General features: G+C 36.2%; 1 protein-coding gene across 1 annotated transcript in view; it reads right to left on the bottom strand.

The window, feature by feature from the left end:
* jph3b (junctophilin 3b) overlaps positions 1 to 17686 on the bottom strand; it is a 426338-nt gene extending 408652 nt beyond the window's left edge. Inside the window, exon 1 of the mRNA XM_028810112.2 lies at positions 17075 to 17686. Coding sequence (XP_028665945.1) covers positions 17075 to 17456 — 382 coding nt within the window. The 5' untranslated portion in view covers positions 17457 to 17686. The remainder of the gene's footprint in view (positions 1 to 17074) is intronic.
* Positions 17687 to 17915: the final 229 nt, after the last annotated feature.

The following is a 17915-nucleotide window of genomic DNA, read 5'->3' as shown; positions in this document are numbered from 1 at the left end:
CCACATTTATTTCATATTATGCACCAGCATTTAATAGTGTTTAAGAGACTACATCCATCCATCCATCCATTTTCCAACCCGCTGAATCCGAACACAGGGTCACGGGGGTCTGCTGGAGCCAATCCTAGCCAACACAGGGCACAAGGCAGGAACCAATCCTGGGCAGGGTGCCAACCCACCACAGGACAGAGACTACATTACAAGGCAATTATTGCACAAGTCCTACCTTTGCTGTCTGTCACTCAGAGTTCTGAGAACATTTGGAGCATGCCCCAGATTTATAGACTGGCCCTTGAAACCTCTGTTGTTAAAACAACGTATTTGGCATCTTCTTTCTAAAGTCCTATTTTTTTTACTATTACTTTTTATTTATTTTAACATAGCAGTGCTAGAAAAGGTCCAGAGAAGAGTGACTAGACTGATTCCAGGGCTACAGGGGTTGAATTATGAGGAAAGATTAAAAGACCTGAGCCTTTACAGTTTAAGCAAAAGAAGATTAAGAGGTGACATGACTGAAGTGTTTAAAATTATGAAGGGAATCAGTCCAGTGGATCGAGACAGTTATTTTAAAATGAGTTCATTTAGAACACGGGGACACAGTTGGAAACATGTTAAGGGTAAAGTTTGCACAAACATTAGGAAGTTTTTCTTTACACAAAGAACGACAGACACTTGGAAAAAGCTACCAAGTAGTATGGTAGACAGTAAGATGTTAGGGACTTTCAAAACTCAACTTGAATGTTTTTTTGGAAGAAATAAGTAGATAGGACTAGTGAGCTTTGTTGGGCTGAATGGCCTGTTCTCGTCTAGAGTGTTCTAATATTGCTATGTTTAAATTTCTTTGCCAAAAAAGGTCCAAAAAAGAGTGAATAATAAATATTTGGTCAAAGTGAAATGTTTCAAAGGTAAATGAAAAATTGTATGCAATAATTTTTGCGTTTTGCTCTTGTTTTCTTAGAAAGTGAGCATGTATGCTGCATGTTCTCATAGCCCCTTCTATAAATGACACCACTATCTGATTTCAAGCACAAACTATCCATATGTTTGCACCCAATTTGACTTTATAGAAGCACACTTCAATTTCATACTACAGGCAAGTTCAAAAGTGTAAGTAACTTCCTCCAACTCACACAGAGAATTAGGGGCTACAATCTGAGTGCTAAGGGGTTTTGTGGAGTTGTGTCCAACTACTTACCTACTGAGCAACACTGCCTTCTATATTCTACTGCAAATTTATGTAATTCCTTCTTGACAGATATTACCCATCCATCCAAAAAAACAACCTACACGTAAATAAAGATGTCACATTTTGAATCTAGCAGCTAATGACTAACATCATGCAGTCATGAGACACTGTTCCAGCTTAATTTATGTTAAAATTTAAAACAAAATCCATTTTTAAAATCTGCATTTTTAAATGTGGGCATTACATACACATATTCATTTTTTTCTGAGTTTACTTACTATTACTGTCTTGCCAAAACACTGAAAGTTAAATCAGCAGCTCTCTTCTTATTGTAACTGTGTCCTGAGCTGTGTGTGTCTCGATAAAAATCCCTTCATTGTGCCAGTGAGATGGCAATGTGTTATGGCTGCTGTCTATGGTGCTGAAAGGCACCTCTCACCTTTAATTGATTTTAACAGTAGCAGTGGAAGTTGAACTTTAATGGTTTTAAATTTGTCTAGATTTAAAATAATCATGAAATACAAAAAATAATATTTAAACTAAGCATGGTGTAATGCAATTCATCACAGTACAGTGTTAGATGACTGGCTGCTAACATTACAGAACAATGAAAACTTTGTTTTTCCTCTATTATTATTTTTTAAAATGTGAAAAAGAAGAGTCTAAAATATTAAAATTACTGTTATGCACAGCTGTTAAACCTGAAAAAAATAGGCTCTATTTCTTCGGCCACTATAGCTCTTCAGTCATGATAAGAGCCAACACTCAGCATTCACAATTACGCCAAAAGTGTGTGTTTAATGGCAAAGCCCCTGAATTATTAAACATTGCTTTTCACAGAGTCAGTGGTTGCACCCTGGAATCATTTACTGCTCATGTAATATACTGTGAAAGTAACTGCTGTAAACATGGAAGATATTTCTAATTTGAAAATCTTTGCTATTTTGATAACACCTTACAAATGAAAATGATACAAATTTAATTTCCACAAGAATTCAATATCCTTTCCTTTTATCTTTTTGATTTTTTTACCTGGTAAATTTATGTGCATATTTATAAATTTGATTGAGGACAATGCATTATGCTTTGAGCTAATGTGGCAAATATTGAAATTGAATGTTCTACAGTATACAATTAAAAGAATTTGAGAAGGCACCAACAAAGTTAACACACCGCTCTGCCTGCTTCAAGTATGGGAAAAGGGCTAGGACATGCTGGACAATACCGAGCACCAAAGAAAAATAAAGCCAACATTTGGAACTCTTGTATAGTCGACTTTTTTACTGTAAAGATAAGGGAACCAGAAAAAAAGTCGTTCAAAAAATTCACCACTGGGAAATCAAACATGGGTAATGTAATAAACATTAATTCTGCTGACTACATTTTTTATGTTTTGCTTTTTTATCATGTGAAAAAAGAAATACATTGCATCTCACTTATTAAGTAAAATATCATAAGGAGAGGGTGCCTATCTAGGCAGAGTCTGCTGCAAGAAGAAACCAGCCATAGACGAGATGCCTGTCCATTACAGAGCACGCTTACACATGCTTCCACACTCAATCATAATGAACAAATTTACAGTCACCAAAACAGATGACATTTCTTTAAGATTTGTGCGTACCTAAAACTGTGCAAGTTAACCATCTTTTTAAGTAAAACACATTTGCTAAAAGATATGGACTAATTTGTTGCAAAACTGAAATAATACCATATTCTTTTAAATATATTTCTGAATGCTATGTTATTTAAGTTATCTAAATATACAGAACATTAATAGATTAACTTTTAGGCTGCCCACGTAATGGACAGTTTCTTCCTCATTTTATACATTTGATGCCATGTATATAGTAGATAACACGGTTGCTCTGATTAAATAATGCATATTGTAGTCATAGTCTTGTTACCATGGAAACAGGGTGTTTACATCACAGACACAATGTTGACTTTCTCATACAGCAGCTGAGGCATTTGGAGTCAGCTTGTATACTTCTTTCAATGTCTGTCTGCTGTGTAAAGGCAGCCTTAATTTTTTACAATAATTCAAGGCAATAAAAATGAAGAGATCTCTTACAATAATTCTTATCTATTTTATCCTGAGGGAAGAACAGTAAGCAATCTAGATTCATTTTTCTCTGCCCAGTTACTGTCATACACTTTTTTCCCATGTCTTTCTCTGAGTATTCCAGTTTTTCTCCCATATTCGAAAAGCAAGGATGTTATATTCATTGGCTTATCTAAACTGGCCCTTTGGAAGTGCGAGAGTGTATGAGAGGGCTCTGTGATGGGCACACTGACCACAGTTTATTCCTGCCTTGTTTCCTATAATACCAGGGATGGTCTCCATGAACTGGATTAAGTGGGTTTAAGATGTTATGTTGATTAATTTTGATCTTTGCAAACTGTTATCTATAGATCTGTTTACATTGGATTAGATGCTGTTTAATCATGATGTGCTAAAGAAGTGCAGTAATTATAGTGTTACTGTGTATAGTTATTTTTATTAATTACTATATAAACATTTTATGCTAGAGCTTATTATAAAAGATGGCACATAAAATTAATATTGATTATGACCAACAAACTAAAGTAAAATGAATGTCATTGTTTGAATTCTATTGTTGCCCTAGTAAAATACTGTGTTTCAGCTGAAACCTGATGATGCTGATTTAAATTAAGCCATTGACTTGCAGAGTGAAAGAACCTAATCCATAAAAATTAATATCACCATAAAATGTAATGCACATGCAAAATAATTTGAAACCCCACCTAAAAAAATGCTGCATAAAAATACTGTAATCAACAGGAATCATGTATGTACTGAAAAGCAAAACAAATTATAATGAAGCTGCTGCATTAATATTAAGGTACTACTATAATATGCAAACTAGAGGAGATAACATCTACTATACATATCTGGACACAGTGTGCAGTAACACAACATGAAAGGTTGACTAAGAGACTATATCTTTGAAAACACACAAATGTATACCAAAGCAAAGATATAACTGCAGAAAAGCAGACTTTAAGGGGATGTGGAAGTATCTAAAACAGAATGAGAAAGTTAAAACACTGCAGCTATGAATAGATGGTGTAACTTCAGTGACTGTCTTTTCCAGGCTCAAAGTAACTATACTTCTAAAACTAATAAAACAAAAGGACAAAAAAACAGCCAAAATGGATAAACAAGGATATTATTAAAAAAACTAGACATTAAGCCCCGTTACAATAACAGGCGCTAGAATAGTCGTGCATAAACATTAGTAGGTACAGTCTATATTAAATGTAAAATATTAATAAAAATAAAATAGAAATGTATATGACAATACAGTAAGTATAATTAATATTACATTTATCCTGTCCTCTGTGGCTGTTGATTGATGTGTTGTGTCTGTTTGAAGATCTCTTATCCTGCCTCTCTTTATTTTAGCTTTAGCTCTGTGTGTTTTGTCATTTTTCTGACGCTCATTTTCCTCTTCTTCAATAGATCTATTTGCTCGTCTTTGTCTTTCTCTTTGAGAATTTTTTTACACTCATTTTCCTGTTCTTCTATAGATCTATTTGCTCTTCTGAGTCTTTCTCTTTTAGCGTTTTTCTGACGCTCATTTTCTTTTTCTTAAATCGATCTATTTGCTCATATTTTTCTTTGTCTTTCAGCCTTTCTTTTGTTGATGTTTACTTGCTGAGCTGACTGTTCTTTCAAGAGATGTTGCTTACCTCATTTACCGAAATCCGATTGGATCGGCCACGCGATATTTTATAGGTCCCACTCTCTCTGTCTTGTGTGACGCGTCAGGCAGCCTTTGAAGCATCTGCTAGACGCCGGTGACTCTGACACTCATTCCGCCCTTCCCTGTACTTCTGCCTTGGCTGCGACGACCCAATCAGCACTCTCCCCAGCAATGATGTCCTTTATTAAAGAGTGTCCCGCACATGCACACTTCACCAGAAGACACACACACACGGACACATGGACGCACACAGGGGTTTTATTAAAGAGGATAAATCTGAAAAATTCACAATACCAGAAAATTAACACTAGAATCCCTGAAGGTTATGAAAAAGTCGTAATTCCGGGCCACCTTAAATTTCCTTGCACCTAGTCAGCAATGTCTTTGTTTTGCAAATGTGTCAATCAGAACAAGCAGCCTGCTATCCAATCCCCCACCGACACAGCTGAAGTTCTCCCATTCAAGTCTGGGTATAAGGTGCCTGGAGTTGTATAGGGTAAATAATATATCATTATTTGTAATACACACATTTCATGTGTGTTCCGTGTCTACAACAATCTGGGTAAATGTAGGATGACAGGAAAAGGATGACACATAACTATTTCATGTTATACTAAAAATTAATATTTGAAGGCTGAAGTCCAAATATCAAATAAACACTTCCACAAAAGGTATAACAAAACAAGTGTGCCACTTTTTCAAGAATATAACCAAAGAAAAAAGAAATTATTCAATTTATCTGTTACTGTCAATACATAAAAAAACAAAGCCCAAATATCAATTGCATGGTTGGTGTACAGGTCAGAATGGCTGCTTCTAAAGGTACACTTGTTTTGTTATACCTTTTGTGAAAGTATTTGATATTTGAACTTCAGTCTTCACACATTATACATTTCACATCAACATTTTATTAATTTTTACTATAACATGAAAAAAAGTTTCTGTTTTAATTATGTGTTCAACATTTCTTGCCTCGCATTTCCTGTCACACGGAACACTCATGTACTGTATGTATTCCAAATAACGTTATATTATTGACCCTATACTACTCCAGGTACCTCACACCCAGAAAAAGAAACTGGAGCTTGGAGAACTTCAGCTGCATTGGTGGGGGATGGGATAGCAGGTTGCTTGCTCCTTGTGCTGATTGACACATTTGCAACACAAAGACGCTGCTGACAAGGTGCGAGGGAATTTAAGGTGGGCTGGAATTATGACTTTTTTCGTAGGCTTCAGGGATTCTAGTGTTAAAGACCAGCCAAAGACTTCTGACTTAGCAGAGCTACAGCAAGAGATCAAACAAAGCATTTGAAAGGTCAGAAGAGAAACCAAAAAAATGCTAGAGTAACTGAAACAAACAAGCAATTTTTTGAGTAGTACTCCAGCCAAAAGATGATAAAAAATAATTTAACAAACCTTAGGGATACAAAAGGAGAAATCATTGAAAATGAGAACGAAATAGCAAATGACCAGAGCAAGTATTTCACTTAATTATTTGTAAAGGAAGAAACATGTTGAAAGCCCCATGCAGTAATAAAAATAGGCTCAGAATTCATGGATTTTAAAATTGTTCAGTCAGATGTGGTTTAACACTAGAATTACCAAAGCCTACGAAAAAACTCGCAATCCCATTCCGCTTTAAATCCCTTCACCCCTCTCTGTCAGTGTCTTTTGTTTTGTAAATGTGTCAATCAACAAAAGCAGCACATGAAATGTATGTATTCCAAATGACAATATATTATTTACCCTTTACAACTCCAGCCCTTCACTCCAAGATAAACACTGAGTACTGAGAACCTTCTTTGTGAGTTGAACTGCGGCGGTGGGTGGGGAATGGGATAGCAGGGTGCTTTGCTGATTGACACATTTACAACAGAAAAGACGATGACGGAGAGGTGCAAAGGGATTTAAGGTGGGCTGGGATTACAAGTTTTTTCGTAGGCTTTGGTAATTCTAGTGTTAAGCCCTCAGTACTTTGAAGACTAATAAATCCCCTGGACCTGATGGGATTTTACCAGTTGTACTGTAACAAATGAAATCCATCATCTACAAACTACAAACCCTCATTATTCATATTTGAGCAAACACTTGAGAAAGGAGTATCTAATGACTGAAAAGTTGCAAATATGACTCCAGTCTTCAAGAAGCGAGATGCAATGGACCCTGTTAATTATACAACAGTAAGTCTTATTTCTGTACCATGCAGAATTACGGAAACTATAATAAGAAATAAATTAGAAAAGTAGTGATATGAAAATAAAATGTTCAATAGCAGACATCATGAGTTTATGAGAGGAAGATCTTGCCAATCCAGTATTTTAGATTTTTTTGAGCAGTCTACTGCAGTAGTTGACAAAAGAAAGACATTCAACAATAATTTACTTAGACTGTCAAAAAGCTTTTGATTTGGTCCCACACCAGAGATTAATTCTGAAATTAGAAGCTGTTGGCATCAGAGGTAACCTACAAAACTGGATCTCAAGTTGGTTAACTGGCAGGAGACAAAGACTACAAAGAAGAGGAGAATGTTCCATATGGAATGAGGTCATCAGTGGATTCCCACAGGGTCTGTCCTGGGACTGTTACTTTTTCTGATTTACATCGATGACTTAAACATTGATATAGTTAGTAAACTTGTGAAATTTACATATGATACTAAAATTGGAATGATGACAGACACTGAAGAGGCAGCAAAAACAATTCAAAACGACTTGGACAAGCTTCACAACTGTACAAGCACTTGGAAAAAGCAGTTTAATGTTTAAAAGTGCACAGTGATAGATATGTGTGGGCAAATTTAACAGGTAACAATGTCTTAAAGGGAGCAACCTCTCAACACATTTTCATCATCTAAGCAATGTTCAGAAGCTATTAAAAGGGCAGATGAAAAGTTAAGTTATATTGTAAAAACTACTGAAATAAATCAAGGAACATTTTGCTCAGACTACGTAATGCACCAGTGATACTGTATCAGGAGTACTGTGTGCAATTCTAGTCACCGCACTACAAAAAAGTCATTGCAGCACTTGAAGCTGTGCAGAAGAGAGCAACCAAGTGCATTCCAGAACTTAAGGTGTTGCACTCTGAAAGAATTAAATCTGTTTAGTCTGGAACACCGAAGACTGAGTGGGGACCTAATCCTGGTCTTCAAAATTCTCAGAGGCGTTGATAAAATAGATCCAGCACAATTCTTTGAACTAAATGGTGGCTCACACGCTTGAGAACACCAGTTCAAATTAAGTGGAAGTGCACTTAGGACTAAAGCAGGAAGCATAAGTGTTGTGGGAATGTGGAACAATCTACTAAATCATGTAGTTCAAGCAAAAACCTTGACAACTGTTACAAACTATAGTATCTGGATGGGATATTGGGACAGCTTAGCTATTAGCTAAACAAACAAGCTTGATGGCTCATATATACAGTATAATATGTTAATGTATAATTTATTTCGTTTTTCCTTAACAGTCTTCTGCTGCATTAGGTCCATTGGGAGCCCCCAGCTAGAAGAGTACATTGTTGAGTAGTGTCTGTGCTTCTGTGCCACTTTCAGCTGGGGCCAATTTGCTTAATGCACAGTTTTCCAATACTCCCGTGAAACCTCCACAGGTCACGTTTCTAGGCGCTGAGGTTGCAGTCACGTAGTCATCATTTAACCTTCAGTGTCTTTGTGCTGTGGCTGCTACAATGCCTTTCCAGCTTCAATAGATGCACAATTTGCTATACCTAAATCCTAAAATAAGTATACTAAGCTGTACATTCAAAGGATATCAATAATGAGACTATTTATTACAATATGGCAAGCTGGAACTATCCACATTAAAATATGTAAGACCTCGCCTCTTTTCCAGTCATTGGAATTCTGTAATATTCTGGAAAACATATTGTTTATGTATAGAGTGCTCTTTTGAAACTTGGTACACTTGACTTCCCGCCACAGTGCTGTATCAAAGCTGTGGAACTGAAATACTTGATCTTCTATCAGGTTTATGTCAAGAGATACAAATAATTCTCCTAAAATATATTATTTCTGTTAATCTGTCACCATGATGTACTTTTTTAGGCCAGAGAAGCTGGGTAACTTACAGTACCATATTGTTGTATATAACATTCTGTATCCATTATACAGAAAGTAAAATAAATCATTTGCAAGGCTAGATTGTTATCAGGCAGTTTCGTATGTAATAGAAATAAAAGGCAATTACATTCACTGTATGTTTAAATTATCTTAATACTAGGAATTTGATGTTTCTCTTCTTTGTGTTGAATTGTGAATTATACTTTCTTTGGTTTGAAAATCACAACTTCAGCTTTGTTATTGCACATTTGGCAATTAGATATATGATTTTAAACATCCTAATTATTCAAATGGGAACCAGGGTGGTGTAGCAGTTACCACTGCCACTGCAAAGTGCTTGAAAACTGGGTTTAAATTTTGGGCCCTTCACTGTGTGGATATTGGAGTTTATTGTCCCAGCATCTGGACTTTTCTCCACATTCTGTAGTTTTCATCCCAAAGATGTGTGTGTGTCAAGTAACTGTTGAGTTTAACTTGGACCTCATGTGAGCGAGTGTGGGTCTGTGCAAGTGTGTGTCGTATGATCGATTGTTAGCATAGGCAAGGTTGGTTTGTAGGGTGCACCCATTGTTGCTAGTATAGGCTCCATCCACCCATGCACTGAACTGAGGTTGAAAATGAGAATGAGTAGGGTAATATGCCATTATTATTTTTATTGATGTTTTTGCTGACAGCTGTATTCAAACTTACTTACAATTTAATGATATAGTATAGCTGTTTGCATCTGAAATGTGATGTAATGCAATGTCTGCATTTTTAGAAGCTAGTGTTGAAAAACATTCAATCAGAAGACATTCCATAATTAAATCAAATTTTAGAAAAACATGATATGTACGATTGACCAGCATATTAACATGTACAATTTTGTTTCAGACTGCAAAAAATGTGACTTCCCTTCTAATACAAACTACTAGGAATGCATTCAGCAAGTTAGTGCCCTCCAAACATCCAACATGAGAATGTGAAGAATTATTCTTGACAGTGTTAGCTTCATTTACTTTTAATGTTATTTATTGTTAATCATTGGCAAGAGGCACCATTTTGTATAAGGCACCATACAGGATTATTTTATTCTAACCTTTCTATAAATTCTGTTCTGAAATGCATATATTACATAGCATACTGAAACATGCTATGTGTAGAAAAGTATGAATTATACAGTGAAATGCATGTGCTGTATACAGAGATGTATTTATACAACTGCATACTTTGTCTTAAATTGTATACTGAAACACATACATCAATGACAGTTCTCTTTTTATGCAAACGTTTTTGATGATGTTGTTTGCCATTATTTTTTATTTAGCTATTAGTTATTATAAACATAATACATTTACATGACATGGCATGGCAGAGAGGGGTACCCCTTAAATGTTATTTGAAATTAGTCACATCAAAAGATGACAGCAGTATTTTTTTCCATCTTCAACAGCAATAGTTCCTAAACTGGGAGGCCCACACCTCCAGGTTGTGCAAGATGGAATTTCAGGTGGTGAGACAAAGAGGAAGGCTGCATCACAATTTGCCAAAATTGAGTGAGAGGTGTTGTCTGACTTTATCATGGTACAATTGCTGTCTTGCAGTGTGCCACCATTTTTAGGTCATTTATTAGTTAGTGCTCCTGTTCTATGATATGAAAAGAATCAAGCATTGCACACACAATTGTCGCCTGTGAATGAACCGCAGAAATCTTTCCTTCATAAAGGAGAATGACTTTTTTCAAGAGAATGGAATTTGGACCTTGCAATGATCTACTATTAATTTCTGTGCAAGCCCTGATTGTGAGACATCACTGATTTCAAGGTTTCATTGACATTTTTGTCAGAAGGGAAACAAGGGGGACTGAATTGGATGCAAAACCTGCTGCTTACACTCATCTCATCTCAACTGCTGGCAGTAGTGCAGCGATTATAACTGTACAACACATCTGTTTTTGAACTGCAGTGCAGGTTTTATCAGGGAACAAAACTCATTGACTGTGCTTCATTGCTTAGAAGCATGCCGGCACCCACTGCTTCATGGGGGTCTTCAATCCCCCAAACCCTTTGATCGTTGATCGTGTGTCATTTCTTTGCAATGTTTGATGCTTTGTGGGATAACCCAACTCCCAGATGGTCAATTGAATGTCTAGGCTTCACGGGGGACACATTTACAAGATTATTGAGACTTATAATGGGAAATTACTCAATTTATATTTCAATTTTATGCACTTTGCTAAATGCTTATTTTTTATATCTGGTTCAATTTGTGGTTCAAAAATGAGAGATTTGACTTCATCTTCAAATGTTATTTTAGTTTTGTAGGGGTGTGAACATACTGTAAATCAAACATTTTCTAGTTGTGTAGGGCATAGAAAAGATTAGGAATTACTTGTCTACAGCACATGGACCTCAATACACAGAACAGGACAGCATGGCATCCAAATAGTAGAAAAATAGAGAAAAGAAAGAGTAAGATACAGGTTAATGTGATATATCATAAAACAACTATGCTTGATATATTGTCAAGCATGCTAAGTTTGATATGAAGTCTTACTGTGACTGATTGGACTGTCTATGGCAAATTGGCAATGGCAGAGCTTCACATAGGTTGTGTTTCTGGATGACTGCAAAACATGCTGCACTACTGAAGAAGCCCGCCATTTTGCAACTTAGCCTAATTATCGTTTTTTTCCAAATTTTTTGTTCATAACTGCAATTTTTGAATATTTGAGAACGTTCATGATGCAACACTGTGAGCACCAACATTTCAAAATGGCCAGTTTTAAGAAATACTGCAGCATTATTTGATTAAAGGTGCACAACACCATTGCTGTTATACTATTGCAACAGCGAATTTTGCTTAAGACCTTGGGAAGGCTTGGACCAACACTAATTTGCACTGTATGGGGAAATTGTGTTCTCTGCATATATGGGTATCTATTTTAGGAAATCCAGCAACAGAATTACTCCATGTCATGTATCTTTTGTCAGTTTCACTAATCATTTACCACTTGTGGTTCATCACTTCTCTCTTCTCACTCATCGCGCATCTCTTCTTATTTTTCACTCATTGCTTCCAGATTTTCTTTCATCGACTTCATATGCAAACACCTAATACTGTAGAGAACTTTTACTTAATTTTTGAACTGTAAGAGATTTTTAATGTGCTTAAAATTACTTTATTTGCCAAATGCTGTCTGCTATTATATTATATTCTGATTTACCTTTGTTTTTGTTTCAGAGTCTTGTTTCTTAGTTTTTCATTATTAAATGTTTTTTATTTACCTTACTTTTTTCAGAATTGTATTGTACTATGTACACAAAACAATAAACTGATTGCATTTAATTTGTTTTGTTTTATTTTAATTTTATTCTTTAAACGTATTACGTGTTCATTCTTCATGTGGATATATAAAATCTTATAATGGATATATTGCATTTTGTCAAAAATAAATAAATAAATAAATATCACCTTTTCTCTAAATTTTTGTAAAATGTAATCCTCCAACATTTAATAAACTTGTATAACTAAATTGTAAGTATTCTCCATTGCATTTCGTCACAAGAGAATAGGTTATTTTCCTCAATTTTGGCTGAAATGTATACTTAGCATTTTGTAATAAAACTTTATTATGTATAGCTGGAACACATGCCTTTGTCACATAAGCAGTAACTGAACTAGTCATCTTGTGTTTTAAAGTCCAAGCACAACACCACACTACAGCTTTTACCATAATTTAATAAATCTAGCTACATGTGTCTTTCTGTTTTTTTTGTGATACGGTTTGCATATATGTAGCTGGAAATCCACAAAGGGAGCAAATGAATCGCAAATCTTAAAATTCATCATTGGATTTCATTCTGTAATATTCCTGTGAGTTTAGACGCTTGTTATTACAGAGCGTTTTCAGAGTGGTGTTGACTCTGTTAAAGGAGGTTTTAGTTTAATGGTAAAAGCAAGAAATGAGCAGCAGAGACACCGAACACAGTTTACAGCATACCATGGAGGGACAAACATTAAAAACACTTGCCACATGAATACATGTAAATAAGACTTTATGACCAGCACCCTCCAAACCCCACCTCATCAGTCCCCTCTCATTTTTTGGTATATATTGCCTTGGGTTGCTGCAAGTCTAATCATTTTCCACTAGTGAAGATTCCTGGTAGGAAAAAACTATTTTAAGGTATGTGATTCACTTGCTCCCTCTGTATATTCTGTATAGATATATAGTATATTACACTTTCATAAGAAATGACTAAAATTTGTCCTAGAGGGTTAATCATTTTTTTCCATACTCTGATTTATGCTCCACATTCCAAACTTATACATAACAAGCTAAAAAAAGTGGTCACTATAAACATCCATTAACATGGGTGGTATGGCCAAAGAGGCAGGACCATCTTAACAGCATTATAGGCCCCCGCGCAAAGCAGTGCACTGGGACCCCTACCTACAAAACCATTCAGCAAGACACAACCTACATAGCTTAGCATGGGGCCCCCGGGCATCTTACTAACATGCCCATGTGTTAAGATGGCCCTGCAAACAGGCGTTTTAGAGCTCCTTGTTGCTTATTAAACAAAACCCTTCTTTCTGAAAAATAGGTTATAGATTTCAAAAACAGTTTAAAGAAATAATGTGTGTATTTTTCTTCACAATCAGTGACAGTTCTATGTAATCTTAGTTGTAGAAGCATGATTAGAAAAAGTTAAAAACAATGAAACTTGCTTAAAATAAATTGTGTGGACTTAATCATTTTCAAAATATCATTTAAAACATATTATGCACATACATAAAAACACTGCAAACAAAAATGGTCAATATCAAAATCAAAATTTTGACCTGTTGCAATTGGAGAAAGTGAAACAATGTGCATTTTTAACCTGCATGTCCCTTTTACTTTAGTATAATTCAAAATACTTCTCACAGAAAACCGAATTACTGGCCCAGGTGATAACTTTGCTATAGACAGATCACTTCTTTAGTTTCATAGTGACACATGTATTGCACTGAAAAACATACATTGGCAAAACAACTGGTGTTGTTTAAATATTGAGTTACACCCAAGTTTACTTTTATAATTCTTACTGAGTTTTCAGACAGTCTTTATTGTATGTTCTTTACTTTATATTTAGTGTATGCTTCATTTCATGGTGACTACTATTATGAACTATTTGACTGTTCATTTCAAAAATTTTGACAGCTTCAGTAGACTGGAGTTGAATTATGAATACACAGCCTTGGGGTTTCAACCTTAGAAGGATTTGTTACACATAATCTGACATTTATTAAATAACAGAAATCTGTGTCTGTACTTCGGAAATAATATGGGTCATTCCAAAGTGTCTACGTTGTCCAACTCTTTGGTGGACTGTGATCTGTAACACTCTCTAATGTAGTTTGACAGCCATTCAAAGGAGAGGTCATTCTTCTTTTATAGTAGAGACATCAACTGTTCATCCACTCATTAATTTATCAATTGTCCAACCTGCAAAATCAAACAGGAGTTCGACAGGAATCAGCTTTGGTTGGAGCACCTGTCCATCACTTGGTGTATAGTCTTACATTATAAAACATCATTTGAATAAAACTAAAAACTCAGAAGACAGTAGGATTTACATTCCATATGTTAATTTACTTAGAGAAACCTAGTAACATGTTTTGATGTCCTACCACAGAGAGAGGTCAGAACTGATGGGTGGGTTGGCTCTGGCATTTTTGCTACTTTAGACAAAGTTGTAAATATTGCACCTTAACCTTATAGATATCCTTACACATATATAGGGCCTAAGAGTTTTGTGGGTATTGTTAAACATACACTAGATCAAAGGACAGAGGGGACCCTTGGAGTTTCAAGCATGCTGACAAATGTACAGCTGGTTTGTCCTCCTTGGTGCTGTATTGAGTCGAGAGTGTTTATAACTCATAGCCTATAATATTTAAAAAATGCTATCCCGCAAAGATTTTTGCCACCCTGCCTGGAAGAGTCGGCCCTGTATGTGTGAAAGTTTTAAGTAGTTTTGTAGTCTGTGTTTAACAAAAAGTGCATACATTATTTAATTTAAACACTGCCAGGTATTCTCCACAGCTCTGTTGTTTAATCTGATAAATATGGAAACAATTCTTTGATCACACAATACACACCTCACGTTGTTTGTAATGAAGACATCACTTTAAGTTTTGCAGATTCACCACATATTGTTTATTTTGCTGCTATTTCTTCCCCTGTAGACCCCGTCCCTCTTTCCATCAACAGGAGACTAGTAATGGTTATAAAACATTCATTTTCCTGTGTTGAAAATTACCTTGATTGTGTGGAAAGATATAAAGAAAGAGTAAACACTTTTCTTGATTTAGTGAAAATAAATACTAATTATGGATGGCAAGATGGTGCAGTCACTTTGTGGCATATTGGTTAGAGCTGCTGCCTCACTTATCCAGCATCTCATGCCTGCGGATTATCCATATTCTACCAGTGTCTCTGTGATTATTGTATTGCTACTCCAGTTTAAATATAATTACACAAAGAATGAATTGTCAGCATAACTGCTGATTCCAAATTGGTTCTGCTGACTGTGAGTGTAGGTGTTTGCAGGAGTAGACCATGTCCATGACTGTTTCCTGCCTTTGATCCAGTGCTGTCAGGTTAGGCACATGCAACAATTTTGAGTCATCAGTCAACTTCATATAGGAAAGGGGTATATTATTTTTGATATATACTTGGATTTTGACACTTGACTGCAGATAAAATCTGGAGCAAGAACAAGTTCGCTGTCACATAACATACTGTATGCCCAAAAATATATCCATAATCATATGTATTTATACCTGCTACAGGTATGGTATAAATATGAGCATATTAAGCAAAAAACTGTGCTACTTGGTCTGTCTTTATGAACAGAGTTGACTCTGGCAAGCACCCTAAACACCCTTTGCAAGTGCAAGTCATTTCACAAATGCAAACAAACCTAAAGGTTCTTCTTACATTCTTTCCTTGCTAATAGTAAAGGGGTTATCTCATCAAGTTGTTTGTTACACAGTGTCGATATTCACTTCAGCAACATGAATGGATAATTTGTCCTACTCTCTGTGTAAAGGATGGCCTTCTCACTTGCAGTCACTTGGGTGACTGGATGTATGCGTGAGAATGTTTATATGTGTGTGTGTGAGTGTGTGTGCGCGCACATGAAGGTTTTTATCTGCAAATGTGCAAATTGCTGTATTTTTTAGTGTGGATAAGTAAATATGGTGTTGGCTCACTGAAGACATTTGTGCCCGAGTGTACACTCCTTCTAGCAGCCTGTAAACAGCTATGCACCGAAGAATCAATGCATGGAGCATATTTAAGTCTTGTCCACAGACTTCCATAGAATTCCCAGAGGTTTGCTGCCTCTCCTTTCACTCTCCCCAGTGTCAGAACCTTCTAACACATGGTAGAAACCAGGCCTAACTACATCACTGAGCCCGTGACAGCCTGCTAGCATGAGCATCTTACAAAAATAAATCTGAAGATGTATATGAGATCTCTGAAGAAGTTAGACAAGGTGTCTAACAGGCTGACTTCTTTATTTTAGAATGTCACGTCTTCTTGGATAGCCAAATTACTTGTGTCTTTTATTATCTTTTTATGCTCAAGTCTTAATGCAGCTGCCTCTGTGCTACAGGGAGACATGATCAATTTGTGGAGTGACGCAACATTTTTAAAAAATTGCCCGGGTGCCCAAATTAAAAAAAAAGAATAGATTCTTATGAAGAAATTGTCAGATAATGTATCTGACACATTTATGGGCAAAAATACAATAACCATACAACAAATTACACCTATGCTATATATGTTTTACAAATGCAGGAACTATCTTTCAAAATGAAAATAGACAATACAAAATATCTGTAGGAATCAAGTTTCTTCTTTTTCCTCTTTATCATTCTCAATGTTTGATTTACTTTCACTGGATTTAGCAATGAATGATTAATGGGATCATCATTATTTCACATAACAATAATCAAGCATTTTGCAAACATCATTCTGTCCCTGTGTAAAATTATTTTTACTTTAATTTGACACACTGAGACAAGAAAAAAGAAAGCCTCAGTTCTCACCTCCATCAGAGTAAGTTTCTGTTCCATAGCCGTCCTGCAGTCCATTATTCCATGTTCCCTCATATTTAGCTCTGTTGCCTGTGCTTTCTCTGATCCCATACCGTCCCTTAAATCCATGAGTCCACTCGCCTTTGTAAACCCACTTGCCTTTGCTCTCCACACCGATGCCATGCCTCTTCCCCTGTGCCCAAGTTCCTTGGAAAGTGTTTCCACTGGGCCATGTATAGACCCCCACCACCTCGAACCCGTGGCTCCAGGACCCAGAATACTCGCCCTGTCCTTTTGGGCCAGTACAGATCCCATAGCCGTGAGCCTTGCCATCCTCCCAGCCTCCGCAATACGAGCCTCCATCGTCAAAATTGAACCTGCCCCCACTGAACATGCATGAAATAGGTTTTGTAAATCCCCTCCAAAAATAAAAAGAAAAGAGGGGAGAAAAACAGAAGAGAGAAAATCTAATAGAAGTAAGCAGCCAAAAAGGAATCCATTAAATACTCTGGCTCTTTTTTGTCCATTATATCTTGCTCAGACTTCCATCATAGCAGTTTTTGCTGAAATCCATAAAATAAGCCATGCGTCTGCCTTGCAGCTGATACACAATCAGCTCCCCCTGAATAACAGCAACCCCCCCACCCCCCCCCCCCCCCCAAGCTGGGAAAGCCAGGCGATCAGTTCCACCTAGACGAGCAAAATCCCAAATAGCAATAAAGCAATCAGATGATCAAAACCCATTGAAAAACCAAGGGCTGCCGTGCAGAATTGCTGTGATGCCAATCCCAATGCTCTGGTACAGTATATTGAAGCAGAAAATAGCGTTAATAGAGGAAAATCCAGCAAGCTT

Source organism: Erpetoichthys calabaricus, chromosome 9 (assembly GCF_900747795.2).
Source record: "Erpetoichthys calabaricus chromosome 9, fErpCal1.3, whole genome shotgun sequence".
NCBI classification, from domain to species: Eukaryota; Metazoa; Chordata; class Cladistia; order Polypteriformes; family Polypteridae; genus Erpetoichthys; species Erpetoichthys calabaricus.
The sequence above is the reverse complement of the archived record's forward strand: the minus strand, read 5'-3'. Positions and strand labels throughout refer to the sequence as shown.